The 19511-nt window shown below is 55.3% G+C and overlaps 3 protein-coding genes across 3 annotated transcripts in view; 2 read left to right on the top strand and 1 right to left on the bottom strand.

The window, feature by feature from the left end:
- Nucleotides 1-2579: 2579 nt before the first annotated feature.
- Nucleotides 2580-4168, top strand: ZNF319 (zinc finger protein 319; the record flags this gene model as incomplete). The annotated part of the gene is made up of 2 exons (XM_079907898.1): nt 2580-4116; nt 4164-4168. 2 exons carry the CDS (start codon nt 2580-2582, stop codon nt 4166-4168), a joined length of 1542 nt encoding a protein of 513 aa, XP_079764024.1.
- Nucleotides 4089-19511, top strand: part of CNGB1 (cyclic nucleotide gated channel subunit beta 1) — a gene marked incomplete at its 3' end in the record, with an annotated part of 79108 nt that continues 63685 nt past the window's right edge. The window contains exon 1 of the mRNA XM_079906482.1: nt 4089-4316. Coding sequence (XP_079762608.1) covers nt 4223-4316 — 94 coding nt within the window. The 5' untranslated portion in view covers nt 4089-4222. The remainder of the gene's footprint in view (nt 4317-19511) is intronic.
- SPMIP8 (sperm microtubule inner protein 8) lies at nt 12979-19506 on the bottom strand (the record flags this gene model as incomplete). Its single annotated transcript, XM_079908020.1, has 7 exons — nt 12979-13156; nt 14296-14328; nt 14682-14746; nt 14959-15020; nt 15450-15624; nt 15850-15911; nt 19236-19506. The coding sequence occupies 7 exons, from the start codon at nt 19504-19506 to the stop codon at nt 13123-13125; spliced, it is 702 nt and encodes a 233-aa protein (XP_079764146.1). The 3' UTR covers nt 12979-13122.

Raw genomic sequence — 19511 nt, forward strand, 5'->3', positions numbered from 1 at the left:
CTCCTCCCCCCGGCCCCGCCTCCCTGGCCCCCGCGCCGCCCGCCTGTCCGCCGGTTTCTGCAAGGCCATCGGTCCGTCCGCCCGCCCTCCCAGCGCTCCTCCGCCCCGGCCCCGCTATCCCGGCCGCGCACGTCGCTTCCTCGGTTCCGGCCGCCGCTAGCCCGTTCCCGCCCCCGAGCCGGACGCCGCCGCTACGCGAGGCCGGGGATTGGCAGAGCGCGTAGGCCGCGCTGCCGCGGATGGAGTCGGAATAAAGGGGCGGCTGAGAGAGCAGCTGGTGGCCACTCGCCCTGAGCCTGACCCCGCGGGCGGCCTGGAGCAGGTGAGCGGCTGGGCGCCCGGGGCCGCGGCTGGGCGCCCCTCCCGCGCCCGCCGCACCCCTTCCCCAGCCGGCCCGGCCGCCCCTCCACTCCCTCCAGCCCGACCCTGCGGCCTCCTGAGCTCCTGGGCGGCCCAGGCCGACCTCGACGCGCAGCTGTCTCCCGGGCCAAGCCTGCAGCCCTGGGGCCTTTTTCGGGCCCAGTCGCCCGCGGGGCCGGCCCTCGGGCCGCAGCGGCCTGTCCATTCCCGGCGAGGGCTGACAGGAGGCAGCCCAGCTGGGCCGGCGGGCATTGCCGGCAGGGAGGTGATCGGCTTTCATTCGGTTTCCCAGGGAAGAGGAAGGGCTGGGGTGGGGCTCAGGTGGGGGCCTCCGCTTGCTGCCCTCACCCTAGTCTCTCATCCTCTTTGCTGAGTGATCAGAGAGGCCTCTGGCCGCACCTTCCTGGAGGGGGGACAGGGTGGGCAGCTGAGCTGGGGGCCTAGGACCGTGGACCCTGTGTGGCAGCCATTCATGCCGGAAAAAACAAAAACAAAAAACAGTTGGGTTGGTGCAGCCTGACCTAGACCTCGCTCAGAGTAGTTCTGCTTCCCTCTTTCCTGGGGAGGCTTCAGTACCTGCTCACTCATGCAACCTGCTGCCTCCACCCAGAGCAGCGGCTTCTTTACTTCTTCTCTTCCCAGAAAGATGCTGAGGTTGACAGCTTTTAGCCTGACTCTTAGGTTTCTTTGGCAGTTAGAGGCCAGGCTGGCCTGTAAAGGCATCCCCTTCCTTCTCTTTTCATTGGGAGAAAACTTAGAAACTTTTCAATGTTAGAGGCAGAAGAGCTGGGAACCTGAAAGTGGGTTGTGTCTGATTCTAAAAGTTCTTCCCTCTCGCTGTCATTACCTTATGCTGCCACAAAGTGGTGAGTTAGAGATTTGCCTGAGCTGGGTGGTCTTTACCTTCCACTGATTATCCAAAATGTTACAGACTTGGAGCAAGGGAACAGGGTTCTCTCCGGAAAGGTGATAGGGACGAACGCTCTGTGGTTAGCATGCCACTTCCCACCTTGCAGGGGCAAACTCGAAATTGCTTACATTTTCCTACAGGCCTTGACACTGTCAGATGAAGAGGATTTAGGACTTGTTTTGGTGCTCTGGGAGATGACTAGACTAGGGAACTTCTGCTATGTAGACATCTAGGCTGCGTGGGTCTGTGGACCCGCCATCTAACCCCCATCATGCACTGGCTCAGGTCCCTGCAAAGCCATCCCACTTACGTGAAGAGAGAACAGACACATGGTCGGGGGAGGGCCTGGGGGGTAGTTGAGAGGGGTATGGGCCAGCCCTTGATGGGAGAAGGTTTCTGAGATGGTCCTCAGTTTCATGCAGTTGTTTTAGATATTGACTGACTGAGGCCGTTTGCTGTGGGGCCCTCAGGTCTGGGAGGCCTGGCCTCTTAGACCCACAGTCTGTTCTTATGAGCAGTTGTGTCCTGGGTTGAGGTTCAGCAACAGGAGAGAAGCTGGCAGGCCTACAGGGAGGCCTCAACCAGAGCCTTTCTGCTTTTATCTATCTTAGGTACTGGGCTTCCAAGTAAGAAGTGTTTGGCAAAATATAAAGTTATGTTACTAAGATTCTTGTTTTGGATGCCAGGGCCCTATCTGGTCACCTCCTTCTTTCTTTGGAGCAAGAGCAGAACTTGTGACTTCTCTGTATTGTGGACAGATCACCCCGGACTGTCACCCGTGAGACAGCTAATTAAAGAGGGATGACAGTGAGCTGGGAGGTTGGGATGCCTGGCCCAGGGATGGGGAACTGAATGGGGGTTGGGCATGGAGACAGCCACCATCCCCTTTGCAGACTTCTTTGGTAGCATGTGAAGGGAGCAGATCTCCCAGCCCTGAGCCCCTCTTGCTTCCCTGATGTGGTTTATGTCAATGTGGCGAGTGCAGGCAGATCAGGGAGAGGCCCCGGGAGCAGCTGCATGTCCCTGCCTCAAGCTCACGATTTCTTTCTTCTCTACAGAACCAATCATCAGGGAAGGCAGAGCTTCCCCGCCATTGCTGGCACCCTGCCTCGAAGACCCCCGTCCTGTAGGCAGAGCCTTGTAGTCTGTCTTGGTTAATGACTTGGGCCGCCTGACTAGCCCCTCTCTGTGCCTTGTCTGAGGTCCTCATCCATACCTGATCCTGGGCAGCTTCTCTCTCTGGTGTGGGTCATCTTAAGCGGGGAAACTGAAGCCATTACTCTCCAAACCCTGTTTCATCTTCCCAAGCATGTCGGAAAGCTGGCAGCAGCCACCGCAGACGCAGCCGCAGCAGCCGCAGCCGCCGCAGCCTCAACACCACGCAGAACCACCGCCGGCCCTGGCCGAGCACACACTGACCCCAGGCACAGCTGAGAACCCCCTGGGCTGTGCCGTCTATGGCATCCTTCTGCAGCCTGACCCGGGCCTGCAGCCCCCGCAGCATGCGCCCCTGCAGCCAGCAGGCGAGCCAGGCCCCAAGTGCGGCGTGTGCGGTCACGACCTGGCGCACCTGTCCAGCCCGCATGAGCACCAGTGCCTGGCAGGCCACGACCGCTCGTTCCAGTGCACGCAGTGTCTCAAGATCTTCCACCAGGCTACCGACCTGCTGGAGCACCAGTGCGTGCAGGCCGAACAGAAGCCTTTTGTCTGTGGCGTCTGCAAGATGGGCTTCTCGCTGCTCACGTCGCTGGCGCAGCACCACAGCGCGCACAGCGGCACTGGGGGCCTCGTGAAATGTTCCATCTGCGAGAAGACCTACAAGCCCGCCGAGGCGGCTGAGCCCGCGGCCACGGCCGCCCCTTCGCTGCCCCCGGCACCCCCTCCGCCCGCCGTAGCCCCTGCAGAACAGGCCGACAAGCCCTACAGCTGCCCCATCTGCCAGAAGCCCTTCAAGCACCTGTCGGAGCTCTCGCGGCACGAGCGCATCCACACAGGCGAGAAGCCCTACAAGTGCACGCTGTGTGACAAGAGCTTCAGCCAGTCGTCCCACCTGGTGCACCACAAGCGCACGCACAGCTCGGAGCGGCCGTACAAGTGCGCGGTTTGCGAGAAGACCTTCAAGCACCGCTCGCACCTGGTGCGCCACATGTACGCACACTCGGGCGAGCACCACCTGTTCCGCTGCAACGTGTGCGAGCTGCACTTCAAGGAGTCATCCGAGCTGCTGCAGCACCCGTGCACGCCCAGCGGGGAGCGGCCCTTCCGCTGCGGCGAGTGCCAGAAGGCCTTCAAGCGGCCGTCGGACCTGCGGCAGCACGAGCGCACGCACAGCGCCGAGCGGCCCTTCAAGTGCGACCTGTGCCCCATGGGCTTCAAGCAGCAGTATGCGCTGATGCGGCACCGGCGCACGCACAAGACCGAGGAGCCCTTCAAGTGCGGCCTGTGCGAGAAGGGCTTCGGGCAGCCCAGCCACCTGCTTTACCACCAGCACGTGCACACCCTCGAGACCCTCTTCAAGTGCCCTGTGTGCCAGAAGGGCTTCGACCAGTCGGCCGAGCTGCTGCGGCACAAGTGCCTGCCGGGCGCGGCCGAGCGGCCCTTCAAGTGCCCCGTGTGCAACAAGGCCTACAAGCGGGCGTCGGCTCTGCAGAAGCACCAGCTGGCCCACTGCTCGGCCGCCGAGAAGCCTCTGCGCTGCACCCTGTGTGAGCGCCGCTTCTTCTCGTCCTCCGAGTTCGTGCAGCACCGCTGCGACCCGGCCCGCGAGAAGCCGCTCAAGTGCCCGGACTGTGAGAAGCGCTTCAAGTACGCCTCCGACCTGCAGCGGCACCGGAGGGTGCACACGGGCGAGAAGCCCTACAAGTGCCCCAACTGCGACAAGGCCTTCAAGCAGCGTGAGCACCTCAACAAGCACCAGGGCGTGCACGCCCGGGAGCAGCAGTTCAAGTGCGTATGGTGTGGCGAGCGCTTCCTGGACGTGGCCCTGCTGCAGGAGCACAGCGCGCAGCACAGCGCCGCCGCCGCTGCGGCCGAGGGCGCCTACCAGGTAGCCGCCTGCCTGCCCTGAGTCCCCGCCGCGGCCCCCACCAGGCCCGGCCCGGCCTCCTCGCACCCATCCCTGCACCCGGCTCGGTGTTCTGAGGGAGGCCCTGGGCAGGTGGAGGGTGTGGGTGCCTGGCACTCCCGGTACAGGCCTGGGTGGGGAGCGGGGGCGGCAGATTGCTGTGGCTGGTCCTGACCCCACAGACCTCTTTCCCATTACAGGATTCGCTTTCTTGAGAGACCTCAGCCTCCCTTGTCTCTGGGGGCCTGGAACCAGGCTGGAAGTCAAATGGCCTCTCTCCACCCCAACGAGGGGGTGGTGCTAGCCCAACCTTCCCAGACCTTTCAGCCTAATTAGAAATCGGATAGGTTAGGAAAGAGGAGGGTCACGGTAGGGCCTGGGAGAAGGGCTGGACTCCAGAGGTAAGCTGGGTGTAGGGCATCCCCCTTCAGGTTGCTGTTTGAGGGAGAAGGCCAGCTCCGTGGTGTAGTCCTGGAACCAGGAGGGCAAACTGTGAGCCACCGGCCTCTCCGTCAGCTTCAGCCAGGGGCGATGCATCCTCCAGGTTTCTGGCAGGCGAGACATACAGGGGTGCTACACACCTGTGGGCTCAGTCTGCTTGGAGAACAATTGGCCCAGCCAGAAGGGAGGAGGCAGAGAAGTTCTCCTGTGACTCACTCAGCCAGGGACAGTGCTGTCCACAGGGAAAGGAGGAAAGGCAGCCTTTGCACCCAGGGCTAATCCCACTGTTTTGGAAGTGCCCCTCCCACCTTTGCGACATGGTTCCAAGCACTGGTGGGGAATGTGCTCTCAGCCCTACAGAACTACTGATGTGAAAGAGGGGGTCGTTAGATCACCTGGTGCCTGGGAGGAAGCAGGGCCAAGCCTGTGATCTTCCCAGTGGATGGGAACAAGTGTCACCCCTCTTACCAAAGCCTCAAGGGCGTGGCCCTAATCAGGCCACCCCAGCCCTGCTTCAGGGCCAAGACCATGCCTGGGTACCCAGGGTAGGGGAGGTGAAAGGACCATGGGAACGCCTCTGACCTCACAGTGCCCTCCCAGCCCATGCGCACCCTCCCCCATCAGTCTGGTTGCTGGCCTGTACTTCAGGGGTCTTGCTCTACCAAGATGCTCTGGACAACATCCAGCTACTTCCAAGGCCGTAGTGTTCTCCTTTGGGTCCTCCTAGGGTCCCCCTAGGTCTCTGGCTGCCCACTAGGCTCATGGAGCCGAGGGTGTCCAGGATAAGGAGTGGGCAGGGGAAGAGGGTTGTTAAGGAAACCGGTAGGTAGATGGAGTCGATTGGTATTGCTTGATGGCCGGGACTGTCCTCGGGAAGGCCAGAAGACCTTTACTATCAAAATGATTCTCTTGAACCCAGCTCTGCCCCACCCTCTCCCAGCCCCCTTCCCTGGGTCTTAAAAGGAGACTTTAATCAGTGCCCACCCCAAGATCCCAGAGGAGCGGGGAGACCTGTCTTGTCCCACTCTCACCTTCAGAAGTCTGAAAAGCCCTCATCCCCCTCCTCTGCCTAGGTTCCCTTCCTGTGCCCGCAGAGAGGGGCTGGTCCTTCCCCTCGGTGCTGGCTTTAGTCACAATGCCTCAAAAGACGTGGAACCCAGGCTGACAACAGTCCCAACTGCTAATGTTTTTCTTTCATTTTGCTTTCTAAAAGCAGTTGTTATACTGTTCATAACATTGTATAGTTTAATTTCATGTCATTTTGGATCTTATATAAAATGTGAGAATTTGGATTTTTAAAAAGAATGACTCCATTTTAGATAGCCCTTTTGATGTTAATATATAGTGAGTCCAATGTATGCTTTAGAAGTAAAGACATTGACCTTCACAGACCAAAGCACAGTTTGTTCTGGTCATTCTTCAGAGGGTAATGTTGGGACGTGGAGAGGGAGTGAGGTGTGCAGTCCAGGGTGGCAGGCTTGGGATTGGGACATAAGGCTGGGTTCGAATGTTTTGAACATTCTGTTTGTGTGACTTTGGGCAAGTCACTTAACCTCTTTGGGACTCAGTTGCCTCATCTATAAAATGGGGAGGTTAACCCTTGCCTTGCTTGGTTCTTGTGAGAATTAAGTGGAATCGCATACGGCGGCCCTGGTGGGGAAGCTGTGACGATGCTGACGGTACCAACTGCACGACACTTGGGATCCTTGGGCTGTGACCTCTTGACATCCTTGGGGTTTAACTGCAGCCCCTGTAAAGGGAGCTGATCTGTGAGGGACCAGCAGCTCATGGATGGTCAGAAGCTGGGCACTGGGCCTGGTAAGCAGGAGAGCTTGCTTAGCCCCTGTGGAAAATCAGGGTCTGCCTGGAGCAGCCTACAGGCGCCGCCCCCGAGGATCACACGCTCTCACCCCACTCCTGCTCACCCTGTCGCACGGTGATCCATCTGCATGTCCAGCCCAGCCGCCTGCATCTCAGCCTTCCTGCACCCCTCTTCTGTCCCCTATCCTGTCCCGCAGTGGGCCAACTGCAACTCAGGCTCCTGTTTCTCAAAGGCAAGGGTGGAGGTGGGGAGAGGAAGGTAGAAGCAACTCCCCCCAGGTCTGAGAGCCAGTGGAGGGTGGTCAGGAGGGACCCCTGCCCTGAAGGTAGGGGTGGAGGTGAGGGTAGAAAGAGGATAAGGAGCTACCCACACCGCAGAGAGCTCAAAACTGGCTGCAGAAGTCTTAGTGGAGAGGCCAGGGGGGACCCCGGATGTGATCAGGACCCCATGGTCCTCTTACTCCCTCCACGTGTGGCCACAGGAGGACTCTGCCCTTGAGAAGCCGTGTGCAAGCGTCTACCTCTCAGCGAGGACGCCCAGGGCCCCTTGTCCCTGTGCCCGGCTTGAATCCTGGCTTCCTTTCTAGTTCAGTGACCTTAGGCAAAACCCACCCACCTCGCAGAGACTCCTGGAAAGCACTGGCACGTGTTGGGTGCTTTATAGCTTCAGGTTGCTCTTCCTGAACAGATGGTGTTTTGCGTGTGCCAGGGGCCACAGGAGCCCTGGATGGGCCCACATGGAGGGTGCAATGACTTTTTCTTCCTTTGTCCCCACCTTGCCTCCCCTCACAAAGCAGTGGGGCTCCCACCTGGGCCAAAACCAGGGCCATGAATGGAGCCCTGGCCTGGGGGCCTGCGTGTTCAGGCTCAGGTCTTAGACCTTTGATAACAAGTGATCACAGGCAGGCTCTGTTCCTCTTGGGGTCTTGATTCCATCTGAAGCAGAGGTCTTGACCTCTGATCTCTAAGGGTCCTTAGAGACCTGTCGCTCTGATTCTGGGAAGGTAACCGGATCAACCCGTGGCCCCTATTCCCCTTCCTGCCTCTCTCGGCCTCCAGTCTGCTCCCCACCTGTCTCACTCTGGTCTCTCTTGATTGTAAGTGACAGGAACAGCGCAAACTGGCTTAAGCAGCCACACACTGTACCTGGCCACACACACAGGTACCTCTCCCACCTACCTGCCCAGGAGCCCCACCGCTTCCTGTGTCCCATAGCTGATGTGAGGCCCCATCTCTTAGAGCATGGAATTTTCATGGGGGAACTTCAGGTGCTGTGGCTAGGGCTACAAACTAGCACTATCACCTTTAATCTCTGGGTAATCATTCCCTTTGCCCCAACCACTGACAGGATGGGAAGAACGTGGTACCTTGGGGTGAGGGGTGACATGTGGATGAGGGCCAGAGGAGCGAGAGCGAGAGGCTGACATAAATTCACACTCTGGAGTTAATAATTTCCCCTTCCTGGGGAAAGAGGCACTGCTGGGTGGGATGGGGGTCCCTTTTCCTGGGTCCTCGAAGTCATTGCCAGAGCAAGCTGGGCTACCAAAGACAGCTTCCCTAGGGAGCCCATCATTTGACGGCTCTGTCAGACTCCCACTGTGCGGCTGGCTCTGTGCTCGGCCTCCCAGGGGGGCAGTGGGAGAGGACCCTGCTCTCCAGGGGTGGAGCCTGTGCTCGTGAACCACTGTGGCAGCGCTGTGCTGTCGTAGTTAAGAGCACAACAGTCAGGCCTGGCTGGAGTCCCGCCTCTGCCACTCATCAGCACCAAAGCTTTGGGAAGGTTTTTGGACCTCTTTGGGCCTCATTTTCCTCATCTGTGAAATGGAGCCATTAATGCTCTCTTCTGGGCTTAGGGTGAGGGTCCCATGAAATGACCTGAGTGGAGTGTTTGCCACATAGTGGCCACTCAGGAAAGCAGAGGACTGGGAGGTCAGGGGCAGAAGGGAGCCAGCCTAGCTCTCCTACCTGAGCGTCAGGGCTCTCCCACACGCACCCTGCTACACAAGACCTTTCCCATCCACCAGCTGGTCTGAGCCTCATACCATCTCCATGAGATGGGCAGGGCAGAACTGAGGAAGTGTTTTGTGCTGATCCTTGAGAAGTCCAGGGGCTTCCCAAAGCCGTACGCTTAGTGATGAGAGAGGCCTGGCATTGTGGGGTCTGGCTAGGTGGGGGGATAGGCAGCGGGGTGGGACCGCCTGGGCTCTGAGCCCACAGACCTCCAGCTTCAGCCACTGAAGCCCGGGGCTCTGGCTCCAGCCCACTCTTTGCGGGCCAGGAAGCCGGGAACAATGGCCGGGACTGGTGCTGGCACCAGGGCTGGCCATGGAAGCAGGAAAGCTCTTCACCAGCAGGCAGAGGGGGCAGCCAGCCCTCGGGCCTGCTCTCAGCTCCTTGAGGGACTGCAGCCTCCGTTTTCTGTCCTGCCATCTGTGCAGAGGCAGCTCCATAGAGAGCCTCCCCCAGACCTCCCAGTCCCCAGCCTCATCCCTCCTCCAGAGCAGGCCCCAGACAGGACCATGGACTGCTCAGGCCTTGGAAACTTGCCCAAGGCCTCTGCGCCTGGGCCGGGCTGGCCTGTGATAAGCTCCGCATCCCATCCTCAAGACGGTGCTTTCTTTGTTCCTTGAAGGTCATGCCTCCAGGAAAAGCCTTGGCCCGCTATTGATTTTTGCAGATTCTGGCAGGAATGCCCAGTCCTCCTTCGGGGCCCTGAAAAGGAGGTCGAGGGGAGGGGCGGAGGTGGGCTGCGGCCCGTGGGGTCTCCCTCCACACTGTGCGTGTGTGTCCATCCCCACTCTGGGTCTGCATTCCTGCCTTTGTTCATCCATAAGCATCACTGAGCACCTGCTGTTTGCCAGACACTGAGCTGGCGCGGCAGAGCATGAAGGTAGAACTTCAGATGAGAGAGTTTTGAGGTTTTCATGTATCAAAAGGTAGGGTCAGAAATGTCAAAGCTGCTGGTATTTAGTACAAAACATTACCTGTGAGAGTCCTCCCCGACCCTCACCCCGTTCTCCCTGAGCTAGGACCCTTACTCCACCCCTGATCCTCCCCATTGCCAGCCCCAGGGTGAGGGTATGTGTTTTGCGTGTTACTTTGTAATAAACACAACTATTACTTTGTAGTAGTTGTATCATTTAGTCCACGCCCGTGTGTTGGTTCTGGGAGGCCCCAGGCCCCATTCCTGAGTCCCAGATCCTGTTAGAGAGATAAGAGGGGCCGGCGAGTGCAGTATTTCCTAAGAGCCTACGGTGGGCCAGAGGCTATGAGTTAGTCCCCCTGAAACAGCTACGGTTCCTGTCCTCATAGTCTTGGGGAAGAATTGGGGAGAAGGGAGGATTTGAGAGAGGCCTGCCTGGAAGAAAGGGTGAGGTTTGGGTAGGAAGAGATGGGGAAAGCATTTCAGGTGGGAGGAAGGCGTTGACTAAAGGTTAGGAGGCAGACAGGAGCCTGGGTGTTTGAAACAGCAAGGAGACTGGTGATGCCGTTGTGGGTAGGGGTAGCGCATGGAGGCCCAGGGCCTGGGTACTGGATTGGGATCAGGCCAGGAAGTCCTGGAGGCTGGGCTGTCCCCAAGGCAATGGCCACAGGGAGGATTTCTACTGTGGTCTCTCTATGAGGAGCAAAGAGCCCCCTGAGGCTGAGAGAACTTCCAGGCCGGGAGACAGTGGCCCAGGCTGGGTGGCTTCTCTCCATCTCTTGGGATTTTCAACCTGCAGATTCTGCCACTGCCAGTAACTCCAAGAGAACTTTCTGGTGGAACATCTTCTCCTCTCTCTAAGCTCAGGTCGAATGTCCCCACTGGTTTCCCCCCGACTCTTGGCGTGCATCTCTCTCATAGCAGGAAGGCAGTAGAGTATGGTGGCCACAGGCTCAGGGGGTCAGGCAGGCTGGCTTCAATTCCCAGCTCTGCCAATCACCAGCTGTGTGACCATGGGCCAGTCATTTAGCCTTTCTGAGTTCATTTCATCATCTGTAAAATGGGTCTAAAACTGCCCACCTCCTGGGTACTGCAAAGTGCTTAATATTGATACATCGCCTTTGCACGTAAAAAATAGCAAGTGCATGCTAAATCAGACTTGTTAATGCACGTCTGCTCTGTATTTCCTTTATTCTTGGGCACATATTTTTATATCTACGAAATTAGGATTCAGTGTACAACTGGTGAGGAAGGACCTAATCAAATTCCTAGGCTTGAGGAACATGATCTAGGTGTGCTCACATTCTCACCTTCTGCTTTCAGGTTTGAATCAGCTGGGTTTACCTCTCTCCTACTGGACTAGAAGTACCTCGAAGGCAGGCAAGCCTTCTGGTCTGTGTCCCAGCACCCAGCATGGGGTCTGGCGAGGCCTTGAATGTCTGCTGGGCCAAATTCCCAGAGGGACTTGTCCAGTTATTCAGTGTCAAGGAAGCAGGGCCACGAGAAGACACATGGGCGCTTGATTCCCTCTGGTACCTCAGCATGCTCTCTGGAGCTCCCTGACTGCCCCCAGTCTCACACAGGCCAGGACTCCAGCATCTCTGCTATGAGCCTCGGGCAAATCTATTTCTCTCTGAGCTGTCATGTTGGAGGGGACACTCAGGGCTGAAGAATGTGACTCTCACACCTCAGGGGCCTTCGCCAATGGCTTCCCAAGGTTCAATCCAGGTGGACTGCCCCTGGGCTTGGAGGAAAGTGCTTCTTCCTGCATGAAATGGCAGGAAGCTGGATACCTCCTTGACAGGCCCCCAAGGAGGAAAGGGCTCTGATCTGCTTACCACTTCCCATCCCCTCCTCCCCACGCTCCTGTCTCCTGCCCTGTTGTCAGCAGAGCCCCATACTTCAGGACGGAGAGACAAACTCCTTCCCTCACCTCGGTATAAGGGTGATGATCTCCAACACCACCCCCAAAAGAAATTAAAATCAGCCTCGAATTTGTAAGGCAGGCTCTGTCTGCATATCAGACAACAAAACAACTCGTTTCCTTGTTTATTACCCAAGGTTGAACAGAAGACCCCCATTCTGGGAAATAACTTATTCTACGAATATTGAGCACAAACTATATGTGAGTACTGTGGCAAGTGCTGGGACTGAATTTGAGTCCTGGGTTCTGGTTTTGGCTGGAGGCTTTCCCTGATCTGGGCCTCAGTTTTCCCATCTGTGAAGTAGAGTAGCTTTGGTTCTGCTCACTCTCCTGGGTGCTTATGGAGTATGAGGCCTGGAGGAGGTGATGTGTTCTAACCAGTATAACACAGGGTCCAGAGGTGAGGGGCTGGTATTATTGTTTTAAACTCCTTCCACCTGAGACCAGGCTTGCATCCACTAGGTGCTCAGTAAATATTAGTGGAAGGGGATGAGGAGGATGTAAGTCAGGGTTTCCTAACCTTTGTGGGCACTGACTCGCCTGAGAATCAGATGAAAACAAGGAGACTTTCCATGGAAAATGCACATATGGGTGGACCCACGGTTTTGCACATGATTTCAGAGGGTTCGTGGATCCCTGAGGCCTCAGATCCTAGCACCAGAAGTCCTGTTCAAACAGTTCTTGAGCTTGGTGGCTATTTACCCTGATCTGGGTCTGTCCTTGCAGACTGGCCACAGGCGGGATGGTATTTGGAAGGTCCTGGAGCTAAATGCTGATGCTGGCGGCTCTAACACCCAGCCACGCCGAGACACTCTTCTTTAGCCCAAAACTTTGAGCAGGGTTATTCTGGACCTGGCGCAGGAGCCCCACGGCTGTCCCCAGCACATCAGGCCTCCTTTCTGTAGGTTGGTAGGCAGATGAGGGCTAGTCCTGAAGCTATGTGAATAGAGCAGATAACTTTTTGCTTACATGGTATGTTCATTGGCGGTGCTTTGGGGAGAGGAAACTTTCTTCTCTGAGTGGGCTTGGGCACCTCATCTTACTTCCACACTCAGTTGCTTCACAGGGAATAGAGACCATAGGCCAACCCTCCAGGGCCTGATTCCACTTCTTCAGGGGAACCCTGGGCCCAGGGAGGCCCCCAGCACACACTGGGATGGCAAGGGCTTCTGAGAGAGGTGTCTAAAATCCCTTTCGAGCCCCCTCTTTTCTCTTTAGGGCTCAAGTTCAGAGTCTGAGGTGGAAGGGGCTTTGTTGTAGGGTTATGAGCAGGGGAACGGGGTCACAAAGGAAAACTAATTCTCAGGCAGGCCTGCCTCTGTGCCTCATCCCTGGCGGGGCCCTGGGGCCTAGACCCTAATTCTCTACCTGGGGTCACCAGACATCTTTCCCAACTCCCCCCACCGCCACCAGTCCTCCAGGAGTTGGCAGGAGGCAGGTAAGGGCAAGACATCCTGAGGTCCTGAGGTCCTGACCCTCCCCCAGCCCCTGCACCACACACACACACACACACACACACACACACACGGGTGTGGTGCCTCCTTATGGAGCATAAGGTTTATTTCCAGTCAGGCTAAACTCTTAGGGAGATCGGTGCTGCCACCATACGCCCTCTGTCCTGCTGGGGACCCTGAGGTGGCATGGTTCGGCAGCCTGGGGATCGGCGTCCTTTTCACAGATCAACGCCAGGGGGTCATCAGGTAGTTGACACGACTGTGGAAAGAAACAGGTGAGGTGGGGGCCTCTAGGATGTCCTGGGGAAAAATCAGGCTGTCCTTCTCTAGGCCTTCTCCACCAAACCCACCTTCCTGCCCTCGAGGCTCTGAAAACACAGCTTCTGTCCTGTCTCTCTATGGCTCAAGAGCCCTCAATGGCTCCCTATTACCTTTAATATATTTTTGGCTGGTCTGTTTGACTTTCGAGCCCCACTTCCAGTTTGCCTCATCTTTATCTCCCGTGAGCTTTACTCACTTTTCAATCATTTAGTGAGCCTACTCTGGCAGGCATTATATAGTAGTTAAAAAAAAAAAAAAGCTTTCCCTTGTGTGTGCACAGGGTGGGTGAGAGAAGGCAAACTTTCATCAATAATTATAATGCAATAGCCTGTGTGCTCTAAGATGGAGAGGGATGCACGTACGGAGACCAACTGGAGGGGGGTTGGAGCTGGAGGGGAAAGGCAGAAGGTCAGAGAAGACTTCAAGGACAATGGGACACCTGGGCTGGGCTTTAAAGTGTAAGGAGGAGTTTTCCAGGCAGAGGCAGAAAGATCACGTAGGTGCTGAAACAGCACAAGCAAAGATATGGAGTGTTTGGTTGCTTGGTTTGGGTTGCACGCAGGAGTCTGGTACTGCTGAAGTGTAGGGAATGGGGCTGGAGAGGTGGGAGATGGCCAAATTATGAAGGTGCTTGAATATCTTGCATTCTTCTCCTGGGAACACTTGTCCCAGCCCTTACCAATTCACCTGCTTCCTGGAAGGCAAATTCTTGGCTCCTTACATTATATTTCTTATATGTCTGTTTACTCTTCCAGTCCCTGCTCTTCTCCTAGGTAACCCCGCCCCCCCAATCCCCCTAACCCCCGTCTTTGCCTTTTGGCCTCCTCTGGGCCAAATCGGGAGGGAAAGGCACTCTACTCCCTCCATCTCCCAGTGGGCTGCACTTTTGCCTGGCGAAGATCTCTCCAGCGGAAGACCTTCGCGCCCCCCTGACATCATCCGGGAGGGTACCAATCCTCTGGCGCCTCCCTCACGAGGGCCCGCGCGCTGCCCGACTGGGGGGCGTGGCCAAATGTGGGGTGGGGTCGGGGTCATTTCCCACCCGCCCCGCCCCCCCCACTGCAGTTGGAGCCCTACCTGTAGATCGAGCCGAAGCGTCGGATAGCATTCCTGCAAAAGAGAGAGGAGGGTGAGGCCGAGGTGAGGAAGGGTGACCCTTTCTGGGAACAAACACATCGGCAGGCGCCATCCCACCAAGATTACACTGCACCTTCGCCCCACCTTAACTCCTCCACTCTGAAAGGTGGAGTTGCTAGGGACTGGATGACAGGATGTTCCGTTTGGTAGGAATTAAATATTTAGTCATTTTGAAATCGCAATTTTCTTGTGGTGTTTTGGAGCCAATCAATTCTTCCTAGGTCTCACATTTTCAAGGGCCACTAGGTATGCGGTGGTAAAAGCAGCCAAGACCCCATTCTCCTTCCGCCAGGTATGGGGCCCCCGGGGTCTGTGGGGTCACTTACAGGGAGTCGAAAGGCAGGGGCTTCTGTCCATAGCGATCCAGGCTGGGATTCTGGTTAAGACAGAACTGGGGCGGGCCAGAGGAATGCGGGGGGGTCCACTGAGTAGAGGGGACACGGACTCCCCCGCCGAGGCCCCGCACAGCACTCTCTGCTGGGGATCTTGGCCCTGGGCACTGGGAGACCTTACTCTCGGTCTCCTCTCCCCCTCCCCGACCCCGTGTTAGCCGCTTCTCTCCCACCCCTGCCCCGCCAGGGACGGAGCAGTGCGCCTACCTACCCGCCAGTTCTGGGTCACCTCCGGCTTCAAGTACCGCACCGCATTGCCGCTGAAACTCTCGACTGCGGAGAGAGCGCCCACATCTGGCACCCCGGCCAGCCCAGAGCAAGCCCCGCCCCTACTCTTACCTGAGCCCCGCCCCTAGATCAAGCCACACCCACGCCTGCTCCTAGAACCAGTCCCCCCTCCGGACTAAGCTCCGTCAGTCCCAGAACCAACCCTGCCCTCCACCTCCACCACACTGGCTCCCACTGGCTCGGACCTGGCCCCGCCCCCTCCCCAGGACAAGCCCTATCTCTATGAACCTCAATCTGTCTGGGTCCAGCCCGCTCTTGAGTGCCCCAGCTGCTCCTATCTCCTAGACCTGTCTTTGTCAGAGCCCACCCCCGAAGACTCCCGCCCGCGGTCAGCGCTCGGGGTCAGGGCTCTAGGGACCCAGCGGCCCAGTTGTCTCTCCCACACTAAGGCATCCTGCCCGCCGGTGGACTGACCCTTCTTGCTCGGGCAGGGCAGCTTGCATTCGCCGGCAGAGGACACGAAGCGGGACCAGTCCTCGATGGCGCGCGTGAAGGTGGGCCAGTCGACCCTGTTGATGCCCGGTGCGATGGGCGCCAGCTTTCCCTCGCGGCACCTATTTCGGAGCCTCTGGCTGGTCGCCGTGATGTCCTGCCAGGACGAAGGGAGTCAGGGCGCGGGGGGAGGCACTTGAACCATCTGACCCAGGGGGTTCCTGAAGCCCCTGAAGGAGATGCGAAGGGGGTAGGGTCCCAAGCTGGTAGCTGAGGAAGTGCGTGGGAGTAGAGCCCAGCATTCGAGGTGCTTGGGGCTGGGTGCACGCGGGACCTTCAGGTCCCCAGAGCAAACCCAGGGCCAGGGGCAAAGGACACTCACCAAGCACTGCAGGGATTTGTTGGGGACACTGAGGAGTGTGAAGTAGGCATTGTCAAAGTCATCTAAAGGAGAAAGAGAAAGGGAGGAGTCCACCAGTGGTCACAGGCCCACACAGGAGAGGTTTGGTCCACACTGCTTTAAAAGGTTTTTGAAACACTTGACAACTTAAAAAAAATCTAAGATCAAGTGGATTTTTACTTAACACACCCCATTCAACAAAACAAACTCCAAATAGATAAAAAATTTCAATGTAAAATAATGAAACCATAGACGTACTAGAAGAAAACATGGATAAATTTCTTTATAACCTTAGGGTGGGGGAGGCCTTACCAACTCTAATTCAAAATCAGGTAGCCTAAAGAAAATGTTGATAACTTGGACTACATAGAAATAAACTTCTGCATGGCAACATAAGGAAACATAAGGAAAGTCAAAAGACAAATGGGAAAAGAATATTTCCATTTATTTTGTAGATAAGGTGCAATTTCCCTAATATTGAAAGAATTCCTATAAATCAAGACAAAATAGAATAAAATAAAACAAAATAGAAGAAAAAGAGAAAAAAAGAAAAATAGGTAAACAGTCTGCACAGGTAGTTCACACACAAACACAAGAAATACAAATGGTCCCTAAACTATGAAAAGACACTCAGCTTCATTCATAATAAGATGCATGCATATTCAAACTACATTGATACCAATTTTTCATATCAGATTGGAAAGAATCCAAAAGTTAGTGCAGTTATCAGAAACAGGGCCATTGCCATATGTTGCCAGCGGGGGGGGGGGGGGGGGCGGGTATAAATTGATTCGAGTCTACGGAAAGAAATTGGCATTATCTATTGGAATTATAAATACACATACCTTTTGACCCTATAGTCCCACTTCTGGGAATTTATCCTACTTCACAGTTGCACAACTGGGAAATGATGTGGGTAGAAAGTTTACCCATTTCAGCATAGTTTGCAATAGAAAATGATTGGAAATAACTCAAGAGTCTGTCATTAATGGACTGGTTAAATAAACTATGATACATCCTCACTATGCCTTGATTAAAAATCAGTAGAGGAAGTTCTTGATTCAAACCCTTCCAAGGTGCAGAAGAGTATATGCCTTTATATGGCTTTAAAGCCTAAAATTGAGACGATTGGAGGCAAAGAAGAATATAGATTCAGGTCATCACCTAACCAAGTCATCAAACGTAGCATCATGAATAGTGGGATAATGACATTATGTGCCTCCTTCTGAGCCATCATGGCAAATATGGCCTCCAACACCTGTGAAACCTTCTACAATCAAGCTTCTACATCTATCTTCTATTTCCCAGAAAATAGACTATCAAGGTAGACAACACCATAAAGAAACAGTCACTCAAATTCACAGTGTAGGACTCCTCTACAATAAAACTGTTTTGTACTCTTTAAAAAGTTAATATTATGAGGGAAAAAGGGAAAGTGGGTAGACTGTTTTAGACTAAGATCCAAGAGACATGACAACAAATTACAAGGTGCAATCCTAGATTGAATCCTGGTTCCAAAAGTTTTTTGACAGCTATAAAGGACATCTTGGGGAAAACTAGGGATGTTTTAATATGGACTGAATGTTAGATATTAGGGAATTATTTTTAACTTTCCTAGATGTGATAATGGTATTGAGGTGTTTCTATCATTGGGAACTGCTTGCTAAAGTGTGTGTGTGTGTGTCTGTGTGTGTGTGTGTGTGTGTGTGTGTGTGAGAGAGAGAGAGAGAGAGAGAGAGAGAGAGAGAGAGAGAGAGAATGAAAACAAATGTGTCAAAACATTAATTGAAGCAGGTGGAAGGTAATGAATGTTCATAGTATTAGTCTTTCAACCTTCCTCTATGTTTGAATATGTTCCTAATAAAAAAAGTTGGGGAGGAAGAGAATAGGTTGTATTTACAGTAGTAAACAATGGAAGGATTCAGCAGGAGCTCAGAGTGGTTACCTGTAAGTGGGGATGGCGGGGGAGGGGTGAGAATTTTTAAAATGTACATTGTTACAGCATTTTGAATTTTGAAACTGTGACTCCATTGCTTTTATTAAAAACATACTTGCAATAATCAAGAGCTCTCCCTAAAAATCGAGACTCTTGGCCTCTCCTGGAAGCCAGGAAATTGGTAGAACTGTGCTGACCTTTCCCACACAGTATCAGCAGGACCCCATAGCTGCTCCCCTTTGGAGCGGGGTGTTGGGACTCCACCTCACCTTTCACCCCTTCCCCCCACTGCGTCCCCACCCACTTCCTGTATTTGTGTTTCCCATCCTGGCCCTGCAGGGGTCTCTGTGGGGCCTCTGGAGATCTCCCTATAGTCTCTGACACCCTCACTCCACCTGCCACCGGGGTCTGAACCTGGGTATCACCCTGGACTCCTCACTCTTGCCCCTCTACCCACACTGGTACAAATCGTGTTACTTTATCTCCTAAATACCTTCCAAATCCCTCCCCTGTGGCCAGACACTATCACTACTTCCTGAAGACTGTGGTCCCTCCCAGTGTCCTAATCACTCACCCTCCCCCCCATCATCCGCTTCTAGTCTCTCTGGGTCACCCACTCCCCACGGCCCCAATGCTCGGACCTCCTTCCTTCTTAAAGTCTTCAGAGGTTCTTATCTACCTCCCCAGGAAGCCCAGACCCCTGAGATTAGCCCTCCCTGAGCTGTGTCCTCCTCCTCAGCCACAGCTCCTGCTGCCCCCGCACTCCTTATCCTCCCACCTAAGCACGCCCCTCAAGTTCACCAACACCTCACGCAGCTTTTCCCCTCCAGGCCTCTGCAGGTGCCGTTCCCGCTAGCTGGAGCGCCTTTGTTCCAGGCACAGTGTCAGGCACAAAGCAAGCAATTAATAAATGTGCTGGAATGAGTGAGTGTGGGTGTCTGTGTGGCACCGCTATCTCCATCCCCAAGCTTCTCAATCGATGAAGGGTTCTTCCTTAGCCCCGTGTGGCCTTTTACCCCAAAGGCTCCCATGTCCACCTCTCTTTCATGACAGGTGTCTTTCTCTTCCTTTTTCAAAGGGAGAGATGATTGGGCAGAAGTTGTTATTATTGCTATTATTATTCCTCCTCCTCCTGCAACTGTTGGCCTCTGCACAGTTCCCTCTCCATTAATAATACTAACATTATTGTTGAGCACGTATTATGTGCCAGGCACTACTCCAAGTGCTTTTCATGCCTTATCTCATTTTAATCTCAAAATAGCCCTGACAGGCCGGCACTGTCAGCATCCCCATTTTACTGATAAGGAAACAGAGGCTCAGACCTGGAGGATACCCAGACAGGGAGGAGCAGAGCTCGGGTGACTCCCTTTACCCCTTTCACCTGCCACTCATGGTTTCTCCCTCCGAGATCTCTCTCCTCCAAACCACCCACGCCATCCCCGAAGGCCCAAAGGGGCTGGTGGTGGCCAGGTGGCCTGACCTTTGCTGCAGTAGGTGGTGGACTGGCAGTGCTCGTCGGAAAGGCAGGCCCTGACGGAGTCCATGTCCATGCGGCGCAGGCTGGGCAGGGCTGGGTGGTAGAGCTGCTGCTTCACGCCGGCCAGCTTGTTGGGCCGCCGTGCCACGGGCAGCAGGGTGGCCGGGTATGCGTACACATGGGTGGAACCGTCCTCCCAGGGCACCAGGTTGATGATGCAGGCCATGGCTG

This window comes from Stenella coeruleoalba, assembly GCF_951394435.1.
Source record: "Stenella coeruleoalba genome assembly, chromosome: 20".
Taxonomy (NCBI): Eukaryota; Metazoa; Chordata; class Mammalia; order Artiodactyla; family Delphinidae; genus Stenella; species Stenella coeruleoalba.